Genomic DNA, 12,635 nt, shown 5'->3' on the forward strand with positions numbered 1-12,635 from the left:
AGAAAGGATTTTCACCGTGTCGAGTGTTTTCACAGTCATTTTCGAAGTGAATTCTATGAAGAAAAAAATTGAATAGTAACTATATTTATAAGCAGGTTCTTCGAGGACTAAGTCGCAGATAAAAACTAAAAGTTAGTTTACAAATAGAACGAAGTATCAAATCAACGTATCGATGTCGTATCAATAATTTCGCGTCGTGTCGTAGTTATCGTCTGGTGCAAAAACGGCTATTGTTTTGCCGTATTTGTTTTGGTATTGTAAATAGAGTTGAACATTCACTGTTCAAAGAAAATCTACATTTGCATTCGAGTGATAGGAAACGGTCTTAGTACTGACTCCTGAGTTAGGTAGTGTTTTATACTCGTATATTCTGTACCTGAGTCATGAATTTTAAGAGTGAATAGTCATCTTCTAGGCAAGCGCGCTTTATCTTAGGCTACATCATCACTTGCCACCAGGTCGGATTGCAACCAAGCGCTAGTCTATATATATTTAAAAAAAAAGTTGTTCCGCCCTGGAGTAGTGGGCTAATAGCTATTTGCATGCCAAATTTCAGCCCGAGTCGTCGAATAAATAAATAAAACTTTATTTATTTATTTTATTTATTTATTACATTAGAATAGTGCCATTGAATTAAGAATTGGTAATGTAAGGACATTAATAATTCTTAATTCTATGGCACTATTCTAACTACTCATGCTTAGAAACATTTTGCTTAAATCTAGTTTATTTTTCTAATCCTATTTCCGTCGTTGTAGTATTTATAATTTTTTTATTTTTTTTCACCAAATAAATAATTTATTGTTTCACCAAAATTACAACTAAAATTAGGTTAAGCCACCGATGCCTAAAATAAGTTGCACACTCGTGTTATAGGGGCATCAGGCATCAATATTTTTCCTTATAATAAAATCATAATAAAACAATGCCTGTTACTTATTTGTGTAGGTATATATTTTATTTATATACCTACCGGCGGTTCCTTTTATACATTTAGATAAATATATCACTTAGGTACTATAACGCCGAAGGAAAACATCGTGAGGAGACTTGCATGCCTGAGAGTTCGCCATAATTTTCTCAAAGGTGTGTGAAGTCTGCCAATCCATACTAGATAGAAATACTTAGCCAGTGTGGTGAACTTATAGCCTACACTCTTTTCACTGGGACCCATTCTTAGTGGTGAGCCGGGCGATGAGATGATTAACTACTAATAATTATAGTACGCGACAGAGCTAGGGTTGCCAGGTCGCCAAACCTAATAGCCGGACAGACCAGCCAGTTTGGCCGGACATTTGGGTAGGAAGGCCGGACACCCTACATTATTGAGGATTTTGTGTCTTAGTATTAATAGGTACGACAAAAAATTGTATGTAAAATCAAGCTTTTTATTATTATTGTCATAAATCTTATTGTCAGGCGGCACTGCCGCCTGCGGGAGCGACCGACAGTCGACTCGCCTGCGCTCGGTGACGCTCGTTTGCGAAATATAAAAAGTCTAACAAAAGTCGGACAAGCCGGACACCGTTTATTTTGGCCGGATACGCAATCAAAAAGCCTACCTATGTCCGGCTTTATCCGGACGCCTGGCAACCCTAGACAGGGCGATATCGTAATCGGGGTGGGGACACCCCGCACAGCCCCCGCGCTAACCCGGTGCGGGATAACGCGAGCCCCATACCCCGATTGCCACGTACTATGGGTATACCATATATATGGGTATATTTGAAGTCAAATAATCCAAAAATACATGAAATGTATGGGAACGGTAAACTTACCGAAACTAGCTGTGATCTGTGTATCTTTCACATTAGCGCCAATTGTCGCTGCGGTGAAAACCCAATACGAGGTAATACTAATAGGGCTGTCACAGCCAATAAAAAAGTAATGTAACTAAAAGTAACAAGTAAACAAGTAATTTTTATAAATTATGTTACCTATGTTATTACTATTTCAGCTATTTAATACTTTTTTTCTGTATCCTAACTATGAAATAATTTTAATTCACACTCGCAAATTGTTAATTTTTTCGAAAAAAATCATCTGTAATTGGCCATATTGCTGTAATTACCATTGAGGAAACTTATAGCCGCACTCAGAGTCGCTTAATCGTTACTTAAAACGAGACAGATCTATCTTTCACAAATAATTTAGTGACAAGTGCCAACCCTAGGTTGAGCAAGCATTGCTTATCTGAAAACGGCTGGTTAGCTGGTTACTTTGGTTACTCAATCAGTTTCAAGGGCGATGGGCGTAGCGAATACGATAATGCAATGGATTTTATTACGTTTTCAACTTTATTTGAATTTATTATGCGTACAAAATGACTCCTCACGCGCCATTATAACATGTCAAAAGTACGATTTTAGTCGTTATTTTAAACGTGAACCGTACTTTTGATATGACAGCTGACCCATAGAGTTAAAATGGCTCGTGAGAAGTCATTTTGTATAGATTATACTATTGTTACGGACTATTCTTTACAGTCCCCGTCCTAAATTATAGTTTGAAAGTTTTTTTTTTTTAAATTTACTAGCGCTTGCCTTGTACGTCGCGTTGTTTTTATTTTTATTTTTATTCAGATACAAGCTAACTTGTATCTGAACTTGACTGCAATCGCACCTGGTGGTAAGTGATGATGCAGTCTAAGATGATAGCGGGCTAACCTGGAAGGCGTATGGCAGTTTTTATTAAACCCATACCCCTTTGGTTTCTACACGGCATCGTACCGGAACGCTAAATCGCTTGGCGGCACGGCTTTGCCGGTAGGGTGGTAACTAGCCACGGCCGAAGCCTCCCACCAGACCAGACCAGAAATTTAGAAATTATAAAATTCCAAACCCCTGCCAGGAATCGAACCCGGGACTTCCCACTATTAAGACCACAGCGCTCACCACTGCGCCAGGGAGGACGTGTTTATTAACAATTGACCAAAATGATTGTATCTTTAATCTTCAACATGGTGGTACGATAACTGACTTGTGCATGTGCAACCCACTTTGCTTTGATTAGTAGTCAAAATTTAACGGTAACCGTAGCGTAACGTTAACCGCCTGTCAATCTGTCAAGCAAATAGATCTTCATTGATTAAAATCCATACTCCATACTAATATTAATAAATGCGAAAGTGTGTCTGTCTGTCTGCTAACCTTTCACGGCCCTTCAACCGATGGTACAGAGATAGCTTGTCCCGGGGAAAACTACTTTTTATCCCGGAAAATCAAAGAGTTCCCATGGGATTTTTAAAAACCTAAATCCACGCGGACGAAGTCGCGGGCATCATCTAATAAATACATAAATAAAAATATTTTATTCAATTAAACTTTTGCAAGTACGTCTTATGAATCGTCATAATATGAATCTACCACTGGTTCGGAATGTCTTTTACTTACTTCTACTTTTATACTTAATCCTTTTTATTAACAAGCTATAAGGATTTCTCGGCGCTCTTTATAACATTAAATAATTTGAAACTCAAAGGCTTTATCCGTTAAGCTTTGAAATTAAAACCTTCGCCTTCGGTGGAAGAAAACTAAAACAAAACAAATCTAATGAAAGAATACCGTTCGATTACCGGACAGAAATGCTGCGAAGGTTATAATGAAAATAGGGTTGGTACCTAGTTTTTCACAACTTTGTTCGCTGCATTTGCAAAAAATTGCATTTCACATGTTATCAAAATGTTATGTACGATAGTAGAAGGGAGAAGGAGGAACCATATTTAAAGTGGAAGAGAAAACTGCCGAAGGGCACGTAACTATAGCGGTTCGAATTTTGAACCTCTTTGAGTCCTTTTGAAAAGATTAGATAAGTGGAGATAGAGAAGATGGAGTTTATTGCCGGCTCTTCTCAGTAAAGCTGCTTTCTGTATGTTCTTGTGTATGGCATACATCATAAAGTTGAGCTTGGACCCTTTTTCGGGTTGTGTCCCACATGACAGTTTGTTCCGGCGCTTTTTAGGGTTCCGTACCTCAAAAGGAAAAACGGAACCCTTATAGGATCACTTTATTGTCTGTCGGTCGGTCTGTCAAGAAACCTACAGGTTACCTACTTCCCGGTGACCTAGAATCATGAAATTTGGCAGGTAGGTAGATCTTATAGCTGACATTTGGGGAAAAATCTGAAAACCGTGAATTTGTGGTTACATCACACAAAAAAAAATTAAATTGTGGTCATGAACTAATAATTCATTGTGTCTTCACCTGTGCATTCTAAAACAGATTTTTATTTATTTTTATGTATCATAGTTTTTGAATTATCCTGCAAAATGTCAAAAAATACGACTGTAGTACGAAACCTTCATTGCGCGAGCCTGACTCGCACTTGGCCGGTTTTTGCTTGAAGCACGTTGGGCTTATGCTCAGGTGGAAGAAGCGCCGGAATAACCAGCTCTTAGTTTTAAGATGTGATGTGTGGCACATTTTTGTAAATGACGTCTTTTCTTTCTTCTTCTTCTTTTTTTCTTTCTTTCTTTCGGAACTGGCTGGTAGAATCTTGAAATTACATAAAAGCCACGAGAGAATAAACATTTTTGAGTTTTGAGAAATGTTGTGTGCCAGGAATAAATTCAACAAAAGTAGACATTGAACAGTATAACTTCGAATGCTGAATTTGAAATTGAATCTTGGTATGGAATTTTAAGCGTATACATTCATGAAATGCTTACGTGTTTGGATTGCGAGTAGGTACCTAACCCACTCGTGGGTAGCATACCTAGTGTACCTAGTGTACCTAGTTCAAAGAAGTGAAGTTCCATGAATCGCTTTGTGTGTGGCCATATTGTGAACTAGTAACACGTACATGCTTTGTATGGATCAAAATATTAGGCATTAGTTAAATAATATAGCGCCATATTAAGGGATCGTTAACCTATTGTCCCATATTATCCACAAAAGAGTGTTTCTACATATATAAAAGGAAACACTAAAGGTTCGTACGCACCTGAGCGGCGCGGCGCGGCGCTTCAGTCCGACTGCAGAACGCGTCACCTCAGGCCGCTCGACGGTGCCTACCGCACTACAACTTCAGTACGCGGCACCTCGCGTCACTTGCGCGTCACTTTTATACCCGTTCGCGTACGAGCGCGAAGCGCCGCGCCGCGCCGCTGGGTATGTCGCACTAGCGTCACTGCACTGCGCGTCGCTTCGCTGCGCTTCAAAATATTCTCTCCAGCCGTGCCGCGCGGCAACGCGCGGTGAAGCGCTGTGCAGCGCCGCTCTAGTGCGATATGCGCCATACAAAATGATAGAAATGATATTTTGAAGCTCTGTGCCGCGACGTGCAGCTCGCTGAAGCGCCGCGCCGCGCCGCTTAGGTGCGTACGAACCTTAAAGGTTTGTACGCACCTGAGCGGCGCGGCGCGGCGCTTCAGCGAGCTGCACGTCGCGGCACAGAGCTTCAAAATATCATTTCTATCATTTTGTATGGCGCATATCGCACTAGAGCGGCGCTGCACAGCGCTTCACCGCGCGTTGCCGCGCGGCACGGCTGGAGAGAATATTTTGAAGCGCAGCGAAGCGACGCGCAGTGCAGTGACGCTAGTGCGACATACCCAGCGGCGCGGCGCGGCGCTTCAGTATGCGTACGTCGCTCGAATAAGATACACGCGCATCTTGTTAGGTATTTAAAGTACAGGCAAGAATCGGCAAGATAGACCTCAAAATAAATAACGTAGGTTTAATTTTTGGCACATGACGTGTTCCTCATGCTCTTAGAAGTATATCCTCAAAGGTCCCAACCCCTAGGATGTCGGCTTCCCCCCTTCCCAGTGTCTAAATGTATAAATGTCTCTCCGAGCGTTATGAGAAAACATCAATGGTAAAAATAATCCTGATTAAATAACTATAATATATTATGTACATATTATACCTACCTACTTCATCTACGTACAATTAATAGTTTCGGAAATATGCCTACCTATTGTTGTACTTGTGTTTATATTATACTAGCTTATGCCCGCGACGTCGTCCGCGTGGACTACACAAATCTCGAACCCCTATTTTAGGGTTCCGTACCTCAAAAGGAAAAACGGAACTCTTATAGGATCACTTTGTTGTCTGTCTGTCTGTCTGTCTGTCTGTCTGTCTGTCTGTCTGTCTGTCTGTCTGTCTGTCTGTCTGTCTGTCTGTCTGTCTGTCTGTCCGTCTGTCTGTCAAGAAACCTACAGGGTACTTCCCGTTGACCTAGAATCATGAAATTTGGCAGTTAGGTAGATCTTATAGCTGACATTTGGGGAAAAATCTGAAAACCGTGAATTTAGGGTTAGATCACACAAAAAAAAGTTAAATTGTGGTCATGAACTAATAATTAGTATTTTCAACTTTCCAAGTGAGTGACTATACCAAGTGGGGTATCATATGAAAGGTCTTCACCTGTACATTCTAAAACAGATTTTTATTTATTTTTATGCATCATATTTTTTGAATTATCGTGCAAAATTTCGAAAAAATACGACTGTAGTACGGAACCCTCATTGCGCGAGCCTGACTCGCACTTGGCCGGTTTTTTCTCTTCGATAATTCGTTCTTCTTCTGCACAACAAAGAAATAATAATCAAATCCTCTTCACTGTCGCTCATCTTGCGAAGTTGTTGCTCGTACGCGAACGGGTATAAAAGTGACGCGAAAGTGACGCGAGGTGCCGCGTACTGAAGTTGTAGTGCGGTAGGCACCGTCGAGCGGCCTGAGGTGACGCGTTCTGCAGTCGGACTGAAGCGCCGCGCCGCGCCGCTCAGGTGCGTACGAACCTTAAATATATAAAAGGATCTATCAAGGCACAGCTCAAACTACTGGACGGATCGGGCTGACATTTGGTATGCAGATAGCTATTATGACGTAGGCATCCGCTAAGAAAGGATTTTTGAAAATTCAACCCCTAAGGGGTTGGATGGGGGTGTCCCTAACAACTTAATATGCATGTAATCATACACTCCCACTTACACACACACACACACACACAAGCATACACACACTGTTGTAATTTTATTATTGTATATACCTACATTTATTCTAAATCTATTCTGTTAAAATAGTTTTAATTATAATTTTAAGTAATCTCTTTTGGCCTTCTGTTATACCTAGATTTAAATTTAAATAATAATTATGTATTTACGCTGTTGATTACTTTCAAATAAACAAAATAAAAAAATAAATAAAAAAAACTTACGTAAACCAAAAAAAACTTAAACCCAGTTTCACTAGCCTTAAAATCCTCTTCAACCTAGTTGCCTGGTAGAGATCGCTTCACAGCGATAAGGCCACTGGGCGGTTTCAGACTACCGTATTTTATTCCCAAAAGTACATCGCCTGAGGTCTAATGTACAGTCAGTCAGTCACAAAAGGAAGTACAATGAATCATGCTAGTACAGATATCGATCAAAGTACTGCCCGCGTCTATGACTAACTAGGCGCCCGGAATTAGGTATCTGTATCTAACCACGCATTGTATCCGTGACATACATTATTGAATACTATTGTTGCATCAAAACATGTTTCGTTGATTGATTATTATTTACTAGACGAAGCCTTTGTTAAGCGCTGATTTAGGTTATAAAATCCCGTGGGAACTCTTTCATAATCCAAGATAAAACCATCTAATATTATAAATGCGAAAGCGTGTCTGTCTGTCTGCTAGCTTTTCACGGCTCAACAGTTTAACCGATTTTGATCAAATTTGGTACAGAGTTAGCTTATTTCCCGGAGAAGGAAGGACATAGGCTACTTTTTATCTCAGAAAATTAAAGAGTTCCCACGGGTTTCTTAAAAAACCTAAATCCACGAGGACGAAGTCGCGGGCATCATCTAGTAAATAAATAAATAGACTATTAAGTATTTCAGACACAAAACCCATAATAGGGTTTTGAACAGTAGTAATAAAATGGCATAAAGTTTATGGGGCTAGAATCTATATAAATAAAAATATTATATAAAAGGAAAAGGTGACTGACTGACTGACTGATCTATCAACGCACAGCTCAGACTACTGGACGGATCTGGCTGAAATTTGGCAGTGCAGATAGTTATTATGACGTAGGCAATCCGCTAAGAAAGGATTTTTGAAAATTTAACTCCTAAGGGGGTGAAATAGGGGTTTGAAATTTTGTAGTCAACGCAGACGAAGTCGCGAGCATAAGCTAGTTCATTATAAAATACTGAATTTGTGGTTACATCACAGAAAAAAAAAATTAAAGTGTGTTCATGAACAAATATTAGTATTTTCAATTTTCAAAGTAGAATAACTATACCAAGTGGGGTATTTATATGAAAAGGATTTACTTGTACAATCTAAAACAGATTTTTATTTATTTTTATGATTTTTATTATTTTTAAATAGTTTTTGATTTATCGTGCAGTGTCGAAAAAGTACGACTGTAATATGGAACCCTCGGTTCGCGAGTCTGATTCGCACTTGGCCGTTTTTTTATAATATTAGTATGGATAGCCACCACTAAGCTAGTGAGGTCTTTTTAGTAGTAGTAGCAAGTTATGTAGAAGTAGACTTATCATACCCTTTTAGTTTACACCTGTACGAATACGATCGCAAACAAAATTGTTGACATATAATATAAATCAACTCTATCTGAATGATCATCATTCAGCTTTATCTATAAAGCAATACAGTTCATTATTGGTTGCGCGACACTTGTATAGATAGATCATGATGTCTTGATATTTGCCTATCACGTTTGATACGGTATCGATGATCAGAAATATGTCAGTTGATAAGATATCATGTGACGCGCACGTAGGTGCGTGATCCGCGGAATAAATTTTTCCCATCAAGTATTTATTCTCAAGCAGTGATAGCCTAGTGGTTAGGACGTCCGCCTTCTAATCGGAGGTCGGGGGTTCGATCCCGGGCACGCACCTCTAACTTTTCGGAATTATGTGCGTTTTAATTAATTAAATATCACTTGCTTTAACGGTGAAGGAAAACATCGTGAGGAGACCTGCATGCCTGAGAGTTGTCCATAATGTTCTCAAAGGTGTGTGAAGTCTACCAATCCGCACATGGCCAGCGTGGTAGACTATGGCCAAAACCCTTCTCACTCTGAGAGGAGACCTGCGCTCTGTAGTGAGCCGGTGATGGGTTGATCATGATGATGATTTATTTTCATCTATACATCCATATTAATCCATACTTAATATGTACTTATTATAAATGCCAAAGTATGTCTCTGTGTGTAATGTATATTACTTTTCAGGGTTCCGTACCTCAAAAGGAAAAACGGAACCCTTATAGGATCACTTTGTTGTCTGTCTGTCTGCCTGTCTGTCGGTCTGTCAAGAAACCTAAAGGGTACCTACTTCCCGTTGACCTAGAATCATGAAATTCGACAGGTAGGTAGATCTTATAGCTGGCTTTAGGGGAAAAATCTGAAAACTGTGAATTTGTGGTTACATTACACAAAAAAAATTAAATTGTGGTCATGAACTAATAATTAGGATTTTCAATTTTCCAAGTAAGATAACTATATCAAGTGGGGTATAATATGAAAGGGCTTTACCTGTGTATTTTAAAACAGATTTTATTTATTTCTATGTCAAAATGTCAAAAAATAAAACTGTAGTACGGAACGCTCGTTGCGCGAGACTGACTCGAACTTGGCTGGTTTTTAGGGTTCCGTACCTCAAAAGGAAAAACGGAACCCTTATAGGATCACTTTGTTGTCTGTCTGTCTGTCTGTCTGTGAAATACGGAATCCTTAAAATGAAGTAGGTAAATACGTACCTTTTTTCCGTCGCGGAATTTCACAGTCCCTTCGATGATGGATGTGGCAGGACTGGAGTCCGCCATCTTGTTTCAAACGTCACGCGCGCGACCACAGCGCCACCCCACCATCTTGGACTATGCCATACTTCACTGCACTTCACTTCACTGTTACACTTATATCACTTTCTCGTTTAACTCACTTTGTGTAACTTTCACTTAAAACACTTTTTGTGATCTGCAACAAAAAAAAATTCACGTTAGTATCTACTTACAACTAGCTTTTTATTTTTTTTATTCAGATGCAAGAATAATTAATCTAAGGATGCAAGTTAGCCCTTGACTACAATCTCACCTAGTGGTAAGTGATGGTGCCATCTAAGATGAACCTTGGATGGGGTATGGCAGTTTTTATGAAACCCATGCCCATTTGGTTTCTACAAGGCATCGTACTGGAACGCTAAATAGCTAGATGGCACGGCTTTGCCGGTAGGGTGGTAACTAGCCACGACCGAAGCCTCCTACCAGACAAAACCAAAATTTATTTACTTTTTGTAAGACTCTCTCTTATGCTGCATCTGCGACTACCACAACATTGGTTCGGAATGCAGATTTTACTGGCAAAGACGTTCGCAACGCAATTTAAAGTCTGCCAATCCGCACTTGGCCAGCGTGATGGACTATGGCCCTTTTCATCCTAAAAGGAGACCCGTGGTCAGTAGTGGGCCGGTCATGGGATGATGATAATGATGACACTTTAAAGTAAAAATCAAACCCGAGACCCCCCACTTCTAGACTGCAGTCCTGAACCCCTCGCCACTGCGCCAGGGCCGCCAGGGAGGTTGTCAAAATATGTAGGTACCTAACATACGATAAGTCGGGTCTAAACCCCTTACATATTTAATCCACAAACTCAGACCCTGAAGTAAGTGTAGGAGGGGTTCCAGAATTCATAATTTGGCTGAAAATGGGAATTGGCATCTCTAACTAGACATTTTTAGGAACTGGTCAATCACGACGCGTCACGGCAACGGCCTCACGGAGATTTTCATACTAATGTTGAGATAACCTTTGCAAATAAAACATCATCAGTCGCTTTACTTCATCCATACTAATATTATAAATGCGAATGTTTGTCTGTCTGTCTGCCAGCTTTTCACATCCTTTCAACCGATTTTAACGAAATTTGGTACAGAGATAGCCTGCGTCCCGGGAAAGGCCATAGGCTACTTTTTATCCCGGAAAATTAACGAGTTTCCACGGGATTTCTAACAATCTAAATCCACGCGGACGGAGTCGCGGACATCATCTAGTATTTTATAATTATTGTCTTCGTCGTGTTACAATCTTTTACATTCATTCAGGTCATGCAGTTTGCATAAACTGAGAGCAACCATACCAAAGACCATTAAATAATATTTCTAGTATTTTAGTTTTCATTCGTTAGACTTGGACTTGGCGGTAAGACAATCATAGGTATTTTTACATGACGCCTCCTGAAGCAGCCGCTGGGTCGCCATCGTCACGCGTCAGTTGATGCCGACTCGCGTTACGTGTGACCAGGTCTTTACAAAACGTTTGCAAAACTCTCATTTGCTATTCACAAACACATTTTACGGTCCAGTACAATAGTATTTTTGCTCGACTGCACAAAATAAGTGTTATATTATGTTTATTTAAGGTCCAGTTCTTTGACAGGCGGTTTAAGTTACATTAAGGTTATGGCAAAGACATTATAAAACTTCAGATAGACAAAGCTCACACAATTGTATTTTAAAAAGTGAAGACGAATTCGTACGCTTGTGTGTGTGACACATACGCGTAACGACACAGACTACATAGATATTTAACACCAACGAGCGTGCTTCAAAAAATGTCATCCCGTTACCAGGGTTGGGTTACGGTGAAACTTTGACCAACAGTAAAAGCAACGTAGTTAGCTCCTAACAAATCATAATTTGTGCAATCCATTTTATAATGCGTGTTTGAGAAAGGACTCCTATATTTGCTCTATGTGTCAACTGTTATGACGTCTAAAGTGCGTTTACCGTACATTTGACTGCCTTTTGACATGACAAATGACACTTGAGCATATATTGTTGTATTCCAACGCGTAAAATTTAACTCCTCAGGTGCCATTTTAACTTTTGGTGTCAATTTTTTTGTCAAAAGTACGATATTAGTCCTTATTTTAAAGGCGAACCGTACTTATGACATGGACTTTTGAGTTAAAATGGCGCGTGAGGAGTAATTTTTTTACGGACTATATATATTGTTTTACGCAATATACTTTTAATGACGGTCAAAGTTAAGTCGTGACCGTAACGTAACTTTAACCGCCTATCATGCAACTGTATCTAAGTTAGACTCTGTATCTGATTTTACATTTTAAGTTTGCTTTATTCTATACTAGCTTATCGCGTATATATAACTATTATATCGCGACTTCGTCCGCGTGGACTACACAAATTTCAAATCGCTATTTCACCCCCTTAGGGGTCGAATTTTCAAAAATCCTTTCTTAGCGGATGCCTACGTCATAATACCTATCGGCATGCCAAATTTCAGCCCGATCCGTCCAGTAGTTTAAGCTGTGCGTTGATAGATCCACGGGATAGATCAGTCAGTCAGTCAGTCAGTCAGTCACCTTTACCTTTATATGTTTAGACTTCAGTAGGTATTGTAGAGGTGGTTCACTCTGGTATTTTAACGAAATTACTTACCCGAGCTGTAGACCATAGTTTGAATTGCTTTTTACGGTTCCGTAACTTTACAGATAAAAGGAAACATATAGTATCACTTTGTTATCTGTCTGTCTCTCTGTCGTGTTATTTCTTGTACAATGGTACGGAACCTTTATGTGCGAGTTTGACTCGCATTTGACCGATATTATCTATATTATATATTATGTACCTGTATAAAAGGAA

General features: G+C 39.6%; 2 protein-coding genes across 2 annotated transcripts in view; both read right to left on the minus strand.

Moving 5' to 3' along the window:
• LOC117991406 (uncharacterized) overlaps window positions 1-12,635 on the minus strand; it is a 311,428-nt gene that overhangs the window by 128,467 nt on the left and 170,326 nt on the right. The window lies entirely within an intron of this gene.
• The window catches only part of LOC117991391 (serine-rich adhesin for platelets-like), a 165,557-nt gene that overhangs the window by 122,242 nt on the left and 30,680 nt on the right, over window positions 1-12,635 (minus strand). The window contains exon 2 of the mRNA XM_034978979.2: window positions 9,730-9,946. Coding sequence (XP_034834870.1) covers window positions 9,730-9,795 — 66 coding nt within the window. The 5' untranslated portion in view covers window positions 9,796-9,946. The remainder of the gene's footprint in view (window positions 1-9,729; window positions 9,947-12,635) is intronic.

This window comes from Maniola hyperantus, chromosome 19, assembly GCF_902806685.2.
Source record: "Maniola hyperantus chromosome 19, iAphHyp1.2, whole genome shotgun sequence".
In the NCBI taxonomy this organism is placed as follows: Eukaryota; Metazoa; Arthropoda; class Insecta; order Lepidoptera; family Nymphalidae; genus Maniola; species Maniola hyperantus.